Source organism: Miniopterus schreibersii (assembly GCF_964146895.1).
Source record: "Miniopterus schreibersii genome assembly, chromosome: 20".
In the NCBI taxonomy this organism is placed as follows: Eukaryota; Metazoa; Chordata; class Mammalia; order Chiroptera; family Miniopteridae; genus Miniopterus; species Miniopterus schreibersii.
Genome location: NC_138122.1, coordinates 5,743,727 through 5,764,513, shown reverse-complemented (window position 1 = coordinate 5,764,513; position 20,787 = coordinate 5,743,727). Strand labels below are relative to the sequence as shown.

The 20,787-nt window shown below is 46.3% G+C and overlaps 1 protein-coding gene across 6 annotated transcripts in view; it reads right to left on the bottom strand.

The window, feature by feature from the left end:
* The window catches only part of OPCML (opioid binding protein/cell adhesion molecule like), a 1,023,398-nt gene that overhangs the window by 440,116 nt on the left and 562,495 nt on the right, over positions 1-20,787 (bottom strand). For 3 of the 6 annotated variants that reach the window (XR_013997786.1, XM_081122824.1, XM_081122825.1), the window contains exon 2: positions 17,117-17,201. Coding sequence is in view for 4 of the 6 variants with exons in the window: in XM_081122824.1 (XP_080978950.1) it covers positions 17,117-17,201 (85 nt within the window). In the remaining 2 variants the exon portion in view is untranslated. Of the gene's footprint in view, positions 1-17,116; positions 17,445-20,787 lie in introns of those variants that run through there. The other 3 variants (XR_013997787.1, XM_081122823.1, XM_081122822.1) reach the window with 3 other exon arrangements.

Here is a 20,787-nt window from a genome sequence, read left to right as displayed (position 1 = left end):
GTCATTCAATGAAACAGACCATGTTAGCAGACTAAGAAAAAAATCATCTAATTGAGGCAGAAAAAGCGTCTGACAAAATTTGCCACCCTTTCATGATAAAAGCACTCACAAACTAGAGATAGAAGGAAACTGCATCAACATAATAAAAGCTGTATTTGAAATATCCACAGCTAATATCAAACTCAGTGATGGAAAAAATAAGTATTTTCCTCTAACATCGGGAACAAAGCTGGAATGCCTGTTTCCATCACTTCTCTGCAGCGTGGTACTGGCAGTTCTAGCTGGAGCGGTCAGGCGAGAAAAAGCTCTAGAAGGTGCCCACGTTGCAAAGGAAGAAGTAAAATTATCTCTTTTTGCCGATGACATAAACTTGTATTCAGGAAACCCTAAAGATTCCACAAAACAATGGTCAGAACGAATAAATTAATTCTGCAAAGTTACAGGATACAAAATTAACACATAACAACCAGCTGTGTTTCTTTGCACCAATAATGAACAATCCTAAAAGGAAAGTAAGAAAATAATGCCATATATGGTAATCATTAAAACAAATTCTTAATAATAAACTTAATCAATGAGGTGAAAGGTTTGTATGGTGAAAACTAAAAAAAATTTCTGTAAAACAAAATTAAAGAAGACAGAAATTAATAAAATGAGCCCTGTTTTTATAGACTGTAAATTTTAATATTGTTAAGATGTCAAGACTACTTAAAGTAATCCATAGAACCAATATAATCTCTAACAGCACTCCAGTGATTTTCTTTTTCTGCAGAAATAAAAACATTCATCTTAAAATTATATGAAATCTCAACTGATACTGAGTAGCTAAAATAATCTTTAAAAATAACAAATTTGAAAGTCTCACATGTCTTGACTTCAAAACCAACTATAAAGCTACAATCCAAACAGTGTGGTACTGATACAAAGACAGGCATATAGACCAATGAAATAGAACAGAGAGTTCAGAAAAAAACTTTGTATATATGTTCAAACATATATACATGCGGGAAAACTGCGCTTCCCCATGCAAAATAAATAAATAAATAAATAAATAAATAAACAAATAAAATAAGTTGAATACTTTATACCATATACAAAAATTAACTCAAAATGAATCAAAGAACTAAAGATGAGAGCTAAAATTCTTAAAAGAAAGCATAGGGGAAATCATCATGACATTGAACTTGGCAGTGATATTTTTGGAAATGATATCAAAAACATAACCTACAAAAGAAAAAAGCACAAATTGGACTACCTTAAGATTAAAAACTTTTGTGCATCTAAAGAAACTATCAACAGAGCAAAAAAGCAATCCACGGATGAAAGAAAACGTGCAAATCATACATTTTAAAAGGATTAATATTTAGAATATATGAAGAATTACTACAACTCAATGACAAAAAAACTAACAACCTGATTTCAAAATGGGCAATTAACCTGAACAGACATTTCTCCAGCGAATGTAGACATACATGTAAATGGCCAATAAGCACAGCAACCTCGCTAACTGTTAGGAAAATGCATCCCCAAATCACAATGTGATACCACTTCACACCCATTAAAACTGCCAGTATTTAAAAAAGAGTGATATCAGCATCGTGGCCAGGCAAGAAAACCTCCAGGACTCTCCCCTTGAAGTCACCAGCTGGGCAGCTATAATTCATCAAATGCCTCCCATTTCTACACACAAACACGTCTAAGAGACCTGTGCTTTGAAACACTCCAAGGTGGGCATATTGGAGCACACGGTAGGTTGGACAAGCGAAGGACAAAGACAGGAGGGGTTGAAACAGTCTGATGAGTGGTCAGCGTGCAACTCCCACTAGGCTGGCCTAAGGGGTGGAGGCGGCAATCTGCCCTTAGTGACCACTACGCATTGAGGCTGAGCCAAGAATCAGAGACAAGAGACTGGGCAGAGGGTGACAGCCATTACCAGCCACCAGACAAAGCCCCGACTGGGTAGCAAAGGGGACAACCACCTTCTTGTGTAACCCAGGGCATGTCCCACAGCAGAAGCAACACCTTCCTGCAGATGTCCTGGAAGCCTCAGCAGTACAGGTAAGAGAAAAAATCCTGTGCTATAGCAGCGCCTTCTGGAAAACAAAGAAAAGGCCACTACTTATCAAGCTGCTAAATAAATAAAAATACCAAGTACTCAAAAAAATTTATTTTGCCAGCCGGCGTGGCTCAGTGGTTGAGCATTGATCCAGGAGATCACAGCTGGATTCTGGGTCAGGGCACATGCCCGGGTCTCGGGCTCCATCCCCAGCAGGGGCCCTGCAGGAGGCAGCAGATCCATGACTCTCTCATCACGGATGTTTCCATCTCTCTCTCTCCCTCTTCCTTCCTCTCTCTGAAATCAATAAAGACATATTTAAAATAATTATTTCCTCAAAAACAGAGGACTCAAATATCATGAATGACCAAGATAACAAGAAAGTACAGGAAGAAAATTTAAAAAACAACACCAAAACCTTAAGTTCAGAAAATAAACTTAAAGGCAAGGAAAACTGATTTAAAAGACAACAAATTCAAAATTGCAGTTCTAAAAAACTCAAGTACACACATACACGCAGAATTCAGCAAAATCGTTCAATGAGGTCAGAAATAAAATCAACAAAAAAGAAAGTACTTTATTAAAGAGATGAAAAGTATAAAAAGGCCCAACAGAGCTTCTGGAGCTGAGGAACTCGGTAAGTGAGATGAGGAAGGAGCTAAGGAGCCCAGGAAATAGAGCAGACCAGATGGGGGAAGAAAGAATGGCATCGGAAACAGAAATGTAGAAAGGACTCAGGTGGAGGAAGGGGGGAAGCTAAGACTAAAAATAAAATGAAAATACTCTACGAGAACTATCTGACTCCACCAGAAAGAACAATATAAGAATGATGTTGTGGAAAGAACAGTGGGTGTGACAAAAGAGAGGAAAACAGGAGCAGAAAGCGGATTCAAACAAGTAATCGAGGAGAACACCCCAGAACTATGGAAAGAACTGGAACTCTAAATCCAGAAAGCTAACAGAACACATCATTATCTCAATCCAAAGAAGGCCTTATCCAGGGCACCTTATATTAAGGCTGTTAAAAATTAACGACGAAGAAAGAACTCTCAAGGCTGCTAGGGGAAGATGACTGTAACCTATAGAGGAAATCCCACTAGATTAACACTGGGTTTTCCAGCAGAATCCCTATAAGATAGGAAAAAGTGGAATCGAATCTTCAAAACATCGAAAGAGAGAGACCACCAGACAATAATAACATATCCAGCAAAGTGATCTTTAGATATGAAGGAGGAACAAAGGCTTTTTCAGAGAAACAGAAACTGAAGGAATTTGCCACCACAAGACCTGAGCTTCAACAAATGCTGAAAGGTGTTCTTCTGCCTAAAATGACAAAGGGACACAAAACTGTAAGGTGACCACAGACAAAACTGGAAATTGCAACTCTTGCTCAGAATAGGGTATTACATGTTTAAATATAACAAAGGTTAAAGGAAATAAAAGCATTTTATTTTAAAATTTTTCATCTATTTATTTCAGAGAAAGAGAGAGAGAGAGAAGCATCGATTTGTTGCTCCACCCACCCACCCACGCGCCCACCGGTTGCTTCTTGTATGTGACTGACCAGGGATCAAACATGCAACCCTGGTGCATCGGGATGACGCTCTCACCAGCTGAGCCACCCAGACAGCTCAGATGAAAACATTTTAAATAAAGGAGATAATAGCTACTGCAATTTGGAAATAAACACACAGCATATAAAAGGATAATTTGTGACAACATAAACATAAAAGGGGACAGGGAAAGATCTGAACTTGCACAGGTGAATGAAGATAAAATGCAATATGAAGACAAAAGATTATTTAACATACAAAACTTTTTATGCACAAACTTAATGTCAACCAAAACCAAAAATCTAGAACTCAGACACATAACATGAAAAAAAAAAGAAAAGAAAGAAAGTGGAGTCCTGGCTGGCGTGGCTCGGTTGGTTGGGCATCTTCTTGGGCACCGAAAGGCTGCTGGTTAGTTTCCCGGTAAGGACACATCCCGGGGTTCAGGCTAGATCCCCAACAGGCGGCATACAGGAGGCAGCTGATCGATATTTCCCACTCTCATCGATGTTTCTCTCTCTATAGTCCCCTTACTTCCTCTCTCTAAAAATATATTAAAAATCTTTTAAAAAAGAAAATAAAAAGGAAGTGAAGTATAAAAATCATAGAATATGACTAAGCTAAAATAACAGACAGGAACACAGGAGAAAAGAAACAGTGGAGACACAGAGCTGCCAGAAAACAAAAGACAATGTGGCTATAGGAAGTTCTCATTTATCCTAAATGTAAACGGACCAAACTCACCAATTAAGAGGCAGAGTAGTGTGATGGATTAGCAAACAAAACACACCTATTTGCTGCCTCAGGAGGCCCATCTCAGCTGCAAAGACAAACACAGATCTGAGGTGAAGGGGCGCAAGATGATTCTCCAGGCTAGTGGCACCCAGAGAAAGGTGGGTGCAGTTGTACTTATATCGGAAAAAATAAATTTTAAGATTAAAAAAGGAGCAAGGGACAAAAACCGACCCTTTGAAATGATAAAGGGGAAAATACATAAATAAGACATAACACTTATTAACATATGTGCACCCAACCAGGGAGCAGCAGAATATATAAAGCAATTACTAACAGAACTAAAGGGAGAAACTAACAAAAATACAATTATAGAAGGAAATGTAAATACCCCATGGACAGCAATGGATAGATCATCCAAATAGAAAATCAATAAGGGAATATCAGCCTTAAATGACACATTAGTCCAAATGGACATAATTGATATTTACAGAGATTTTCACGCCAGAACACCAGAGCGTACATTCAGTCTAGTGCACATGGAGTGTTCTCAAGGATAGGCCATATGCTGGGGCACAAAACTAGTCTCAACTAACTTATGATTTCTGTTGAAATCATACAGAGCATACTCTCTGACCACAATGCTTTGAAACTAAAAATTAACTACAAAGAGAAAGCTGGAAAAACCACAAATATGTGGAGTTTAAACAACACGCTACTGAAAAGAGATTAGGTCAGAGAAGAAATAAAAGAAGAGATTAAAAGATATATTAGAGACAAATGAGAATGACAATATGACATATCAAAAACTTTGGGATGCAGCAAGAGCTCCTTATTAGAGGGAAGTTTGTGGCATTACTGGCCCACCTCCAAGACAAGAAAAATCTCAAATAAACAATCAAACAATTCACCTTAAAGAACTAGAAAATGAAGAACAAAGCCCAAAGTCAGTAGAAGAAAGAAGATTAAAAAATTAGAGCAGAATTAAACTAAGAAGTGAACAAAAAAACTAGAAAAAATTAATGCAACAAAGAGCTAATTCTTTGCTATATTTCTATACTATACAATAATACTACAAAAGGTTATATGCCACCAAATTTGATAACCTAGAATAAATAGACACGCTTTTAAAAATATATGACCTTCCCAGAGATAATCATGAATTAGGAAAGCTAACTAGACACATCAACAGTAAGAAGTCATTCAAAACTTCCCAAAAAACAAAAGTCCAGGGTAAAGCTCATATGATCATATCAAAAGATGCGGAAAAAAGATTTTACAAGATACAACATCCCTTTATGATCAAAACATTCAATAAAGTGGGTATAGCAGAAAAGTACCTCAACATAATAAACTTCATGTATAACAAACCCTCAGTTAATATTATTCTCAATGGTAGGAAACTGAAAGCTCTCCCTCTAAGGTCAGGAACAAGACAAGGATGCCCACTCTCTCCACTGTTATTCAGCATAGGACCAGAAGTCCTAGGCAGAGCAATCAGGCGAGAGAAATAAATAAAAGGCGTCCAAATCGGGAATAAAGTAAAATTGTCACTGCTTACAGATGACAGGATTCGATATGTGGTAAACCCTAAAGACTCCACCAAAAACTATTAGAAACAATGAACAAATACAGTAAAGTACAGGATTCACAATTAATGTGCAAAAACCTGTTGAATCCTTATATACTAACAACAAAATATCAGAAAAAATAAAGATGACAATTTCATTTGCAATTACAAAAACAAAACCCACAAAAAGCCCTAGGAATAAACTTAACAAAGAAAGTGCAGAACCTATACATTGAAAACTACTCCAGATGATATATTATAGAATTGTACACTTGAAACTCATATAATTGCATTAACCCATGTCACCCCCCCCCCCAATTTAATTAAGTAAAATAGCTGGGCAAGGATGGGAAGAAATAACCTTTATGCATCGCTGGAGTGAGTATAAAATGGTGCAGTCACTATGGAAGTGGTATGATGGTTATTGAAGAAATTAAATAGAATCACTGTGTGATCCACTGCTGAGTATATTCAAAAAATCGAAAGCAGGAACTTGAATAGGCATTGGAACGCCCATGTTTGGGGGAGCGGTATTCGCTGCAGCCCAAAGGTGGAAGCAGCCCTCTTGTTCGTCAACAAATGACTGGATAGACCAATGTGATGTGTACAAACAAGAGAGTATCACTCAGCCTGAAGGAGGAAAGAAATCCTGGCACCTGCTGTAACACTGACGAACTTGGAAGACACTGTGCTAAGTGAAAGAAGCCAGTCACAGAAGGACACACGCTGTACGATGCCACTTCTATGAGGCTCTCGGGTAGTCAGACTCACAGAGACAGAAAGCAGAGAGCTGTTTGCCAGGGGCTGCGGGGAGTGGAGGTGGGGCGCCGGTGTTTCATGAGGACAGAGCTTCAATCTGGAGAGATGAAAAGAGTTCTGGAGATGGACAGTGGTGATTGTTTCACATGCTGTGAATATATTTAATAGCACAGAACTGTACCTTTAAAAATGGCTAAAATAATAAATTTAGTGTTATGTATATTTTACCACAATAAAAAAAAAAGGGGGGGCATGGAGAAATTCTTTGAGGGTGATAAATATGTTCTATACCTTGTGGAGCGGTTACATGGATGAATGCTAATGTCCAAGGTTGTCAAAGTGAACACTCAGTATGATGCATTTCAATTTGAGTTAATGTTCTCCCCCCTCCCTTATCCCCTCTCTCCTCTCTCCCCCTCTTTCTCTCTTTCCTTTCCTCCTTAGATTCCTGATCTCTGGGCTGCTTATGCTGCTAATACATTCACTATATGTGACTATTTAAAGGGGATAGCCTAAGATTCACTGAACTTTGTAACTTCCACACTGCCTAGGACAGTGCTTGGCATATAGTGGGCCATCAAAGCTGCTTGTTCAAATTGTGAATTCTATAACTTATATTTAAAACAAATAATGCTACCGTTTATTGTGAGTTTGGTACATGTGAGAATTTAATATAAGCTCTTAGAAACTTAATGCCATGTATTCCTCCCCAACAACCCAGTGGAGTGGGTATATACTCCCTATTTATTTTTAATCAGAAAGTTGAGACAGAGAAATTTAGTCACTTGTCCAACCTCATACTGCCAAGTACCAGAGCTAGGATTTGAAGTGAGCTTTTTTTGACTGCAACGTCTTAGCCTGTTAGCCTCTTGATAGAGGTTATAGTTAATCTCATATATCACTAAGCATCCATCGATTAGGCAATTTTAAAATGGAGCACGTAATCAAGAATATCCTATAAACTGTTCCCATTGCCCAGGCACATCAGGATATATGCTGCTGAGACATACTCAGGGACATCACAGTGAGAGCTATCACAGAAGTAGCTGCATTTCAGCTGGCCAAGGAAATGGGTCCATAAATCCCATCATTCTGAGATGTCCTCTGCCACGCTAGGAGTTATCGCATCGGCTTTTCCATCCATCCTCTACAGTTTGCAGATATACTTACAGAATGCGTCATCCTCTACTTTGTAACCTGGGTAAGAAGGGGAGAGGCAGGTATAGCTCCCTTGCAACTGCTCAGAATCTCCTGGCTTTAAGAATATTGTAAAATTCGCAAATACTGCAATTATAATATGCAAGAGCAGACTGGACAGTTAAATACCAACTGTCTAGGGAAAGATCATTATCTCAACGAGGACTGAAATGCCAGAATCTCTGGCTGTAATTTCAGAGGCTACCTGATTGCTGCCAAATGGGTGAGAATATCTTCATTAGAAAAAGTACATAAGTGTGGGGTGGGGGGTGGGGGGACAGAGAGAGAGAGGTAAGGAATGAGCCTGCATCTTTCTCACAAACTCAGAGCACCTGCTACATGTTAGGTATTGTCTTGGGCACTGGTGTCACACAAATGAGAAGATATTCCTCTAGTTAGCAAAAGACGTGACGGGAATGAAAGCCACAAGGGGAGAGGAAGAGTGTCTGAGATAGCATGGGGAGCACAGAGCAGTGCAAAGGTGAACACCGTGATTGCCTCCTGCACACGGTCTCACAGTCAGGTACCTCACTATGAGCGTGGCCACACCAACGAAACACCTGGCTAAGTTCCCCGTGTCACAGATCCTGGCTGCACCTTTTATCCATCGTGGGAAGTTCCAAACGGTGAGCAAGAGGCCTTCTGTTGTGATGGCATCAATTGCAATAACTCCCAGGCAAGGTAGACAAATATCCAACATGGATCCGAGTGTCAGAGAATAACTCAGAACAAATGGTTCAGTTGCAGAGGAGCAAGTGTGACTTGGGCTGGACCTCACATGGGGTGGGCTCCCAAAGGGACATTCGAGTGGGCAGGCACACAGAAAGCACCGGAAAGTCAATGAAACACTAGGCTGGGAGGAGTGGGATCAAGGGGGACCAGGTCTCTTGGAGAGGAGGCCTTGTCAGGACCAGGCGGGCCTCCCAATCGCCCAGGGCCTGTGGGAGAGCCGACAGGGAGTAGTAAGAATTGGACTAGCACCCAGTGACAAGAAGGGGGTTTCCAGGCGTGGGACGAGTGGGAACCAAGGGTCAGAAAGGGCCAGATCCTAGCAGCTAGTGAGTTCCTGAGCCTTAATTTGCTCTTTGCCTTGACTTTACATGGGAGCTGGACACCTGTGCACGTGGCATCCTGCGGCCTGGAGAGTTGGGGATGAAGGCATTCACACACCAGAACCGCAGCAGGTAGGACACGGTCATTCTTGTCCACCACTTCCCCCCTCCCTTCCTTCCTCCCTCTCTCTCCCTCCCATGCTTCCTTCCATCTCACTATTCAGCTATTCCACTTTAGTCTATTTTTTCTCCACGTACACACTTTCCCATCTCTTTATTTCCCTTGCCTTCCTTCAACTCTCAGCTGGCACGTAGGGAAAATCTCTCTCCTGCTCATATCTTCCACGTAGGGAAAATCTCTCTCCTGCTCATATCTTCCCCGTTTTCATTTCCTTTATCTGTCTTCCTTTCTCCATTAATATTTATGAACGTTCCACTTCCCAATCATCTGGGAAGTGGAAAAGGTATTCTTGAATCAAATAAAATGAGAGCTAAGCATCATAAAATTAAATTTGGCACAACAAAAACAATGCAAACTCCAAAACTTTTGAAAGTACTCAGAAATCTGTCTGAGAAAATGTTTCCATAGTATCTCCTCTAATTATGCTCACTTTTCCTCGGCATTCACCATAAATAGAAAATTATCACGTTCATTTTTTTCTCTTTTGCGTAATTGCTTCTACAACAATGCTGTTTTCTTTTACTCTTCATTGCTGGTGTGCAGCATCTTGGGTAATTATGAGTTAAATGATCTTCTGTGGGCTAGCCAGGAAACTCAACCACCACTTAAAACATCCTTTGTTCTTGTTATGCCGTGGAAACTTAGTTAAGCGAGACACCATAAATCTTCAGACTTGCTGAAAATGTTTAATATTCAAAACTAATTTTTAAGCACCTAATTGATCAGCACTTTTATGAGAAGCCGGGTCAAGTTCCTCAGCATCTCTTTGATTTAAGCAAAATGCATCATCTGCAGGGAAGAGAAGGCCCAGTGGGGTCACGTGGTTTCCTCTGGGGTACGAATCAATAGCAAGGTGAGCAGAAGGTCTGTGGTTGTTTCCACAGCCTCGGTGGTTTAAATTAAAATATGAACATAAGGATGGGGAGAGGGGATTATAAAATGACATATGTTTTAGGGTTAAAGGAAGTACTTCTCTCTTCATTCCATACTTCCACAGTGATCCCCTATTTCCTCACAGTTCCCTGGGGAACGCTGTGGCATTGGTGATCTTGTCGACAAAGGGCTTTGTTGCTTTGTCTTGGTTTGCACGATCCTTGAGATGCTGTGTGCGTTGTGGGAGGTCACGTGACAGGAGAGGACAGCCTTCAGGGCAGGTTCGGAGCTCAGAGCACCGGGGATTGGGTTGAAGCTCACGGGACCCCCCCACAGCTGTCACTCCGTGCACTGTTAGGGGCATGAGTTCGTCTATCCCCAGAAGGCCAAGCAGCATGCACTCCTGAGTGGGTGAGGGGAATTAAGCACCTGGAGACAAAGGACACTGCCTACGGTGGGACATTAGACAGGGACGGCCCTCAGTCAACCTGCAGATTTCCTGACTTTGGGTCAAATGTAGATCCTGGGAACAGAGAGGGGGCTTTTGGGTTTCTCTGCTCCGCAGCACATGGAAGCTCTCTCTGTTCTCATGTCTGGGAAGGGTGATATAAAACTGAAAAGAAGTAAAAGTCTTCAGGGAGCAGATCCAGGCTCTGACACATAATAACCGTGTGTCCAAAGGCAAGTGACTTAACTCTTCTAAACCTCAATCTCCTGGGCTCTTACGGGGGTCATAACATTCTGAAAGTACCTGAAACAATAGGTCTGTCATGTGACACACAGTAAACCATAGATAATGGACTTCCTTTGCTTTCAAAGGCCCTCGCCCTTGCACACTTTGTTAAAGGGCCTGCGGTAGGTAAGATCCTATAGGGAGAGGGATAGACTCCAGCCCTTCCTTTCTCCGGCCTCCTCTATGGAGGAGATTCACACAGCACGAGGCGGGTCCCGTGCCCGGCTGCAGAGACATCAAACTCCCATTTTCACTTGTTACAAAAAGAGACTCCAGGGTACAAGCAGCTCCAGGAAGGTGTCATTTCCTGGGAGGTGGCAGGGGACAGAGAATGCAGCCTCTCCTCCCAACACCACTCCATGCAAACTTTCTCTCATTCAGCTAAGCTCCACCCAGCACAAGCAGACTCCTGCGGCGAAAGTCATCAACAAATAAACCAACCTGAAATAATGTGCTGCTGTCTCGTCTGGATTTAAAAGAAAAAAATCAAAAACGGTTAACACTTAGTTCCTAACTTAACAGGAATGCAATTTCTGCCAGCCCTAAAAATGTCTCAGACCATAATTCCCCCTTATCTCATAACTGTGAACACTGCTCCAGTTAATAAGTAATTTTAAAAGTCCTCCCTTGGGAAGGTCAAATATGACCGATTTGGCTCCACCCCTCTGAATCCCAACCTGGACCCCATCAGATATGTGGACCCCCCATCAGATCCGTACCCCATGCTGAAGCACTGCTCCCCTCGCTGGCCCCCTCACCGCCAGCCACACAGGAAGCAGGCCAAGGGCACAATCCCTTTTCAGACATTGAAAGAAAGGGAAACGAGAAGATAGCTACACTGAACGCAAGGGCCGAATTTAGTTAAAGGCCAAACAATGAACAGAAATGCTTAGATAAGAGCTGCTGAATTTTCCAGAGCAATTAGAAAACCGGGAAGCGCGTATCTTGAATGTGTTAAAACTTCACCTCCCATCCCCTGCTCTGGCTTGTGGTGTGTAGCACGGGTCACGTGCATTGGGGAGGCAGATGCCTCGGCCCATCCGTGACCTCGGAGAGTCAGAGTGCACCAGCCCTGCTCCTCCAGGCCTGCTGGCACCCGCAGCCAGGCCCAATCCTGACATACTAGGCAGCACGCTGAACACCGTGGGCCCCCGCTGCCTCCTTGCCCGTGTCTGCCCCACTGCCCACTTGCCCTGTGTCTGTCCCCATGTGTCTGCCCCCATTGTCTCCTTGCTCTGTATCTGCCCCCTGCCTCCTTGCCCTGTGTCTGCCCCCATTGTCTCCTTGCTCTGTATCTGCCCCCTGCCTCCTTGCCCTGTGTCTGCCCCCCTGCCTCCTTGCCCTGCATATCTCCTTGCATCTGGAGCAAGCCCAGCCTCCACAGAGACAGCCCCACTTCCGAATACATTACTGCTGCCCAGAAGGCTCCTCTCAACCCTGCAGCCCTGCTCAGTGTCTTGCCCTCAGGGACAGTGAAGCCTTTTGCAGGGTTTCAGAGGTGACTGCAGCCAATGGGGGATTCAGTGTCTCCCTGGCAAATGATTTAAGAGGAATCCAAAAATCCCTCAGGCCTCCAAGATCTCCAACCAACTGCTGTGCTCAAATGTCCCAGCATCAGATTTTGAGGACAATAAATCCCTTCAGGTATAAGCACCTCATTGCTGCCAAGGTAATAATACATTATAAGAGACTAAGTCGGGTTAGGATGGATTAAAGCATTCAGCCGACACTGATTATTTCATCCTTAGGATCCGCCACAATATCTGCACCCAGGAGCTCACCATCTAGCCACAACCACACGTAATGGGCAGGCCCACGGCGCGCATCTGTTAGAAAGGAGGCTTGCAGCAGGTGTCATTGGAATCCAGACGAGGGTAATTCTTGACCACACGCAGGAAGCAGGGTGCTGAGTGGGACTGGGAAGAGACAGGTACGTTTTAAAGGTGTGTGTGTGTGTGCGTATGTGGGAGCAGAAGGTAGAGCAGATGAAACGGGAAAAGGCTGAGTGCCACAGGTCGTGAGTGAGGAGTTCCGTGGAGCACCAGTGACAGCTCCTCCCTATACGCTGCTTTACAGTTAACAGAAAAATGCCATATACGCTATTTCATCCACTGTCATAGTCCGGGCGGGGACTGTTCCCGTGTGTATGCCACTGAGCTGAGTGCTGAAAACCATGGAGTTGTTTAGTGGTAGAACACAGGTGAGACCCAGGTGTTCAGGCCCCTGAGCCCCGTGCGTCCTGGAGGGCCCGGTCGGGCGCACGCGGGCACAGAGGACACGCCAGCTGCGCGGGGCCGCTGGAGGCAGCTTTGCGCAGGTGCCATGGGCAGGAAAGGGCTTTTGAGCAGCGGGGTCTCCTCTTTGGCTCCACATTAAGCATGCAGGGAGGATTTGTTAAATGCCCACACCTATGCCCACTCCAGAGATTTGGTTCCATTGGCTGGGAGCCTGGCTGTGACATTTTTATAAAGCACCCCAGCCAGTGCCAGCGTGCAGCCAGGTCAGCAGCGCCACCTGAGAAGCCCCTGGGCACCTGCCCGCTTCAGTGTCTTCTGCGTCTTCATCTTCCCAGGCCCAGAGCAAAGCCATTGCACTTCCCCGGGTCCTTATCGCACTTCGGCAACTTCAACACTAAGATGCAAAATCATGCCCTTGTTTTGAATAACCTGTTGGCTTCTCTGAATTTTCTAATTTAAATGAAAACAAAAGCTGCTGGTGGTGAGCACGAAGTACAGAGAAACACGCAGGCTAACCACAGAAAGTCGTCCTCGGGAGCTTGGCTGCCCCACTGCACTGGCAAAATCCTGCTGCTCAGATTATTCCTCGGCAGTGGGTGCCCCTCACACTCTTGGCTCCGAAAGGATGAGCTCAGAACTCCAATGAAAATTCAGAGGCGTTCTAGAGATATTAAAGCATAATCCCAGCTCGGCAAACCTGGGTCGGCAAACTGATTATGCTGCCATAGAAAAAATTAAAACTACAACAGTGTGTAGGCGGGGACTTCTCCCATTTATTGGAACAGTTACAGCAACAACTTCTATCTCTGCCCTACCTGACCCTTCAAAATGCTCAGGATGTGATCCCAGTGAGGGGCTAATGCAAACTGAGAGGAGATGGGCGAGGCCCGTGAAGAGAGCACATCTGGCCGTCACCTGCGCACCTGCAATGGCTTAACAGACGCCAGCTGACCACACTGAGCATCCGGGCTCCCGTCCTGACGTGGGCACTGGTTCAGGCGCAGGACTTCTGCAGACTTGTCAGGTCTAATCTAATGGCCAGGCACAGACCATTTTTAACTCAACAGCAGATAATTGTAATGAAGTGATTCTGGCCAAAAGGGCCCATTTGTAATAATGAATTCAAATGAGATTCATGGAAGCTATAACTCAGGCATAGTGAACACCACCATCATCTCCATATCCTCGCTCTTCCAAGAAGGCAAAATAACTCAATTTTCAAATAATTATTTTTACTTTTCAAGTAGCCCTTTGAAGTAATTATGGGAAAGATAATATTGCCTCACTTACATCAAATGAGTTTCATCCAAGTTCAGACCTCCAGTGTGGTCTTTGCCACATGACTTCCTAACATCCCTCAGTGCAATCAAAGAGCCATCACACGAAAGCCGGTATCTCCAAGGAAGGAAAGAATCCTTCTCTAAGCCAGGCAGTTTCTCAGTGGAAAATTCATGGAAGGACCCAGCTCTCTCCATTTCTTTGCTTTTCCTACTTGGTCTCTAGCCTCCAATGGGACTTCGTTCAAGATTTAGACCCAGGCTTGGGATGCTTTGATCCACAGCAGCCACATTTGAAAAAACTTCCTACAGCTGATGATGTGGGAATCATTCAATAATTTTCAATACTTTGTGAACCCTTGATGCATTTGGAACACTAAATTCCCAATCACTCCCGTCCCAGGGACACCTCTGCAAGGGGACTAGAGAGTGACCATACTCAAGAATTATGTTGTTTTAAAATTTAAAAGCAAAACACAATACAAAATAAAACACGATATGCTTCTCTGGTGTTGAAGCTATGGACTTCCAGAGACTGGAAGCCTGGGCTCTCCCTCTGCATACTGACAAATAAGTTTCTCTCTGAGATGGAAACATAACTATTCAGCAACAAACCAAAGAAGCATGGAAAACAAAAGGAGAGAGATCGAGACCCCCAGAAATCTGCAGGAGATATTTATGCTGTTTTAAGAAACATTGTGCTGGTACTGAAATCAAAACCTAAGAGATAAGGGAATGGTAAGGATTAAGTGATGCAGGCAAGAAAGAAGAAAATAAATGACTATTCATTATCACTGCCTTTTGGAAAAAGCATTTAGAATGGAGGCACCTGGTAAAAATGAAGGAAGAAGGTAAGAGAAGACCCCAAGAGGTTTTGGGGAGAAGCGGCTCTAAAGAGATTAAGATGTGGGCAATGTGCTGATTTCTCTCTTTCAGTGCGAAGTCTACAGAGAGAAGCAAAATCAACATGAGACACGTGCTTACTTTTAACAAACGAAGCGTGCAATCAGGTAGCGGGTACTGGTTTTGCTTGTGCATGTGAGGTTTTGTTTTCTCCTCTAAACAAAGCACAAAAAAGCAACTATGCAGCCCTTGCTTGTCTTCACTCCCATTCCCATTCCCAAGCCCAGCTGCTGAACATTAGAATGGAAGATCATGAAAACAGGCCAGCAGCTAATAAAAAAAGAAAAAAAGGTAGATTGAAGCTGGCCCTCTGCTGGTGGAGTGTTCTTATTGCCTCCTGGAAAGCAGAAAGTTCAAGCTTTTATTACTCCTGTAACTTCCAGGCGAGGGGAGAGGGCAGGGGACCGAGGAAGTCGTGCTGAGGCCTTAGGCAGCCCTGGGTCGCTTTGCCCCCAGCAGCAGGTTAGAAGACAAGGAGAGATGTGTGGCAGTGTCAGCGTCCCTCCACACCTGGTACCAGTTACGGGCACCTCCCTGTCTCCGAGCCCTGGTGCCTCTCCCAGCCCGGGTGCCACTCATCTCTTAGAGCCGACTGGTCCCCTGCAAGTCACTTCACAGGGAGGCGCCTCCCTGAGCTTGTTGGAGGCAATGAAGTAGGCATATTACACTCTACTCTGAGAGAAGCTGAAGGACGCCAAGTAACCAGGAGGCTTTCCGTCTGCTCCCAGGGAAGGAGGTCAGGCTCTGTCCTTGCTTTTTTTTCTCTCTCTCTCTCTACCTGGGGCCCCTGAGCGCCAGCAGCCAGGGTTCCCGGACCTATTCTCTAGCTCCAAAGAAAATTTAGCTGAGAACAACCCAAAGTGACAAGAATACAACCTTGGCCCTTGGGCTTAGGAAAAAACAGCTGGCGTCCCAAGAGGCCTTCGTTCCTTCCCCAGGGACAGTCTTGTCTAGATGTAGAAAGAGTTCAACCAGGGGAGCACAGAAAAGACCAGAACGGACACCCCACTCTCCTCTGTTCCTTGGAGAAGCCAGGCTTTTTGGCTGCACAATCTGGGACAGAATGTTTTATTTTCACTATAACCATCAAAGTCATAGTCAGGGCAAACACATTCACCCTGTGTACACTGTGAGCCAGAGTTAAGCTGGGACGTCCCTGAATCTGTCTCCTAGGACCAGAACTGCCTCATTAAAGGGATAAAAGATGATATCTGCTGAGCTGGTGGAAAGTTGTGGCTGCATTTTTATTAAAGTCTCTGCTGCAGCAGGTCCAGTCCCCAAAGGTTCATATTCCGAGCATCTCCATCCCTCTGCCTGGAGCGTGTAAGTGATTCTCTGTAACTCATTAAGGTAAAACAAAAAGCGTTCCTATTGTGCTTTTGCACAGGAGTGATGTCCTTGCATAAAAGCTACATGTTTCCTCTCCTTGGCCTGAGCCTGCAAAGATAAAACTGCTCTCATAATTTATAAGCGGGGCCCAGGAGCACCACGCAGGGTTGACATGGACGGCTGTGTCTTGAGCAGACTCCTAAGGGGCCATGGCCCAGGCTAGCAAGTCCAGAGCCTGGATGTCAGGCATCTCTCTCAGAGGGGCAAGCCGACCCATCCTGAGCACTTCCTGCTCCTCACATACCTTGCGTCCTGTGAGACAGCCACCAAGGCCCCAGCCACCTTAGACTAACCCCCAGGGTTTCCATGCCAGGGCTCTCGCGCCCTCACCCTAGTGCCAAGGCAAACTGATTCTAGCCCTGTCACGGACTCAGAGCTACAACGGAGTCCCAAGCATGGACCTCAGTGTTCACTTGTCAGATCCTGGGCCAGAGGCTCTGCCGCCAATGACACACCTGTCCCCGAGAGGGTGTCCCCTGCCACAGTAGGCAAGAGGGCACCTCTTGAGCCTGCAGAGGCCCTCCCAAGCCTTCTGCTCTCCTGCTACCCTCACCCACAGGATCACGTCCCAGAGGCGCAGACCCCCTGAAGTGCAGCTCCCTACCTGAGGGTGGCGCTCTCCCCCTGCCGGACCGTCACGTTGTCCATGGCTTTGGGGAAGGTGGCATCTCCGCTGCGCACGGGCACTCCTGTGGGTACAAGGAACAGCAGCCTGAGAGACACGACCACGAGGCACTTCCAGGGCAGGAGCAGGTACCCACAGACCCCCATCCTCGACAGCCACAACTCCCGGCGGCAGCGCGGTCCCAGCGCCGCGCCCCACGCGCAGCGGGTCTCGGCGGGTGGGCGAGAGGACGGGCGGGCGCCAGGCGGAGCAGGTGGGGCGCGGGAGGAAGGAGTCCAGGCTCTCCGGAGCCTACTGGTTCTTCCCCAAATCCTGCCTCAGCTTTCCAGCCTGGCGGAACCAGAGGCCCCTCCTGCATCCAAAAGGAGCTTTCCTGCCGCTCCCCGGGGAGGAGGGAGGCCGCCCGGAAGGGAGAGCGAGGCGGGAGGTGCGGGATGAAGGTCACCGAGTGCTCTTTCTCTGCCTCTCTCTTCCAGATGCTACTTTAAAATTCAGTTGGGCACGTTCTGCAGAGGTCTGGCATCAAAAGTTTATAACCCAAAGAAGCCAGGCAAGTGTCTGACATAAAGGAGATGTCATAAAAAGCTGCCGCCTCAAAGAGAGGAGAGAATGTTTTATTAGATCACACATATGTATAGATGTATTGATCAACAGCCCAAGTCTCCACTCTGGAGCCCGGAGGCGGTGAAAAGTTCCTCGGCGGGGCCGGGCCGGCTGGGCGCCGGGCTGGGTCCTGGGCGCCGGGCGCTGTGCACCGCGGCCGGCGGCGACTGGCGGCCAGCGGGGCCGCGCTGCCAGCCCGCGGAGCGCCGCCCGGCGCGGGCGCGGGCGCGGGCGCGGGCGCGGGGCGCAGGGGAGCCGGGCGCACGGCGCCCCCCTCCTCCGGGGACGCGGGGACGCGGGGACGCGCGGCGCCGAGCTCGGGACCCACCCCCGGCCCCCGCGCCTCCCTCCTCCCGGGAGCCGCCCCGGAGCGCCCCGCCGGCCGCCTGGGTTGTCATGGCAGCAGCAGCCTCGCTGACCGCCACTTTCTCGGTGCCCACGCTGCGCGGGGCAGGGCGCGCGGGCGGGCGCCCACCTTAACCCCAGCCGCGCCGCGCCCTCGGGCGCAGGGAGCCCAGCAGGCGCGGGGCGGACGCCGCTCAGGGCTCCACCGCCCCCAGCCCCGGAGCCAGCGAGAGAGAGGTGCGCGCTCCCGGTGGCTCCGTGCGGTGGAGAGCGGGGAAGGGACCCTGGGGAGGGGAGCGGAGGGCGGGAGAGGGAGTTCTGGGGAAGGCGGCACGTGGAGAACTGATGCCCTCGCCTTCCCTCCCCGGATGCCTAAGCAAGAAGCTGCCCAACTGCGCCTTGGAGAGCTGACCACGTTTCCCAGGACGGGCAGCGGAACCCGAACCGGGTGCAAGTCCAGCCCGCGGCCGCCCCTTGTCCACCTGGCCAGGCCACAGCCCACAGCAGAGCCCTCCTGGGCCTTGGCGAAGACGTGGAACTCCTTCTGTCCCGTGACTCGCTCTGGAAACGCTCCTGGCCCTTGACTTCTCTAGGTCTCAAACTGAGGAACCTGAATTCCCCCTTACCACACAACATGCAAAGAGTCCTATTCCATGCTTATTACTCAAGTCCCTAAAGCAAACAACGACCAAAAATACCCAACAAACAAAAAACAGAGAGCCTAACAAGTATTAGAAGCCTTAGGCCTGATTTCCCATGGCATTGTGTCCACAGCATGATGTGGCACCCTAATGGTGTTGGGAGGGGACCTGGTGACAAGGCACTCTCAGAGGCCAGACCCGCTCCCTTTGGGGCTCAGATTGAGTTCTTGCAGTTCTTAACTGGAGAACCCCGGCTTCTTTGGGGCCCGCCAAGAGGATTTCCTGCTCCCTCTGGCAGAAGCCACCCCTTATTGCATAATGTAACTTCGTGGTCGAATCATCGCTTACTGGCTGTATCATAATTTAACGCTCCCAGTGTGCATTTCCTGTATTCTTTCTCAAAGCCTTTTGTTGAATTAGACCAGGCGCTGAATAGTTGTCATGGTGAAATTTAATTGAGAAATACTTTTTAAACTTTTATCATTCGTTACTTTACTTAGATAACTCAGTGACTGCTACCTGCTCTCAGTTATGAGGGGCCCAGCACGAATAAATATTGCCCATCCCCCCTTGTAAAATGGTAGCCCACATACAGTTTAGGCCTAAAGTTTTTAATTAGAGCATCATACCTCAGAAAGAGTACTTGTCAATAATCAGACCATATACATTTTATATGTTTTAATACAGCGGTGCCTTGGTTTTCAAGCGTTTCCATGGACAAATATTTTGGGTTACAAATGCCATAAACCCCGAGGTAAATGCTTCAGTTTTTGAACATGACTCTAAAGTTGAACAGGCCACACAGCTTCCACTGAGCCCAAGATCCTGAGTCCTAGCTGTGGATCCCTCGGTTTTCCAACGTTTCAGAACTCGAACAGTCTTTGGGAACAGATTACGTTCGAAAACCGAGGTGCCACCGTATAGTGACAACACATCAGTCCCTTCGAGAAAGCAGATATTAACACAGGATGGGGTCGAGCACTCTTCCATGAGCTTTTGGGCCGCAGGGCTGAGAGGAGCAATGATTCGGGAGGAGAGGCTAAGCGCTCAGAGAGCAGCCAAACCTTATTTGGGCTTTTTTTTTTTTTTTTTAATATATCTTTATTGATTTCAGAGAGGAAAAGAGAAAGAGAGAGAGAAACACCAATGATGAGTCATTGATCGGCTGCCTCCTGCACGCCCCCTACTGGGGATCGAGCCCACAACCCGGGCATGTGCCCTGACCCGGAATCAAACCCCGATCGCCTGGATCTTAGGTCGATGCTCAACCGCTGAGCATCACCCAGCCAGGCTCTTATGTGGGCTTTTAATGACACACATCACTCTTTAAGATCTGAGAGGCCCTGGGTTTTGTGTACACACATCACACCCAATCCTCTAAGTTCTGAGATGCATTTGTCAGTTATCACCAGACTAGAAAGGCTCTTTCACTGGGTTTACCTGCAAAGCTGGGGACATGAATCTGGGCTGATGGGTTTCTTCAATTACAGAGTTTGTATCCTGAGCACTGGGGTGGTGGCAGCAGTGGTGTTGGGTCTGGCTGCCAGACAAGTCACGCAGCTCCTGCCACTTGCTGGTAGGGTGCTCAAATGACATTCTCTGCTTATGCACCTGTTGGCTCCAGTGTTTCTCAAGAGATGCAAATGTGGCAGCTGCTAAATACTAGATCGGCTCATAAAGGATTGCTTGAGATGGAAAGAGTTATGGGGGAAGAAAGCAAAGAAGGGCAGAGCGTGATATTCCAGGTGGGGAAAGAAAGGCTGGGCAGGAAAAGAAGACAGGCAGAGACAGGTTAAAGGGAGGCATTATATAGACCTAAAAATATGCAATAAACTCTGCTCTTGAGTAAGGCATGAACCACATATCTTCCCCTTTTTTTTCAGGGCTGGCTCCTCTCAACTATAGGTACCCGGGATTCTAGAGAACAAGGCTGTGTCTCTTCTCTCCGGTAAGTTGGTTTCCCAGTTCAACATTTTTGAGCAAATAAATGGGCTGAATTCAAGGGATAGTAAATTAGAGAAATAACTGCAAAAGTCTCATCTTTATGTTAATCTATGCGGG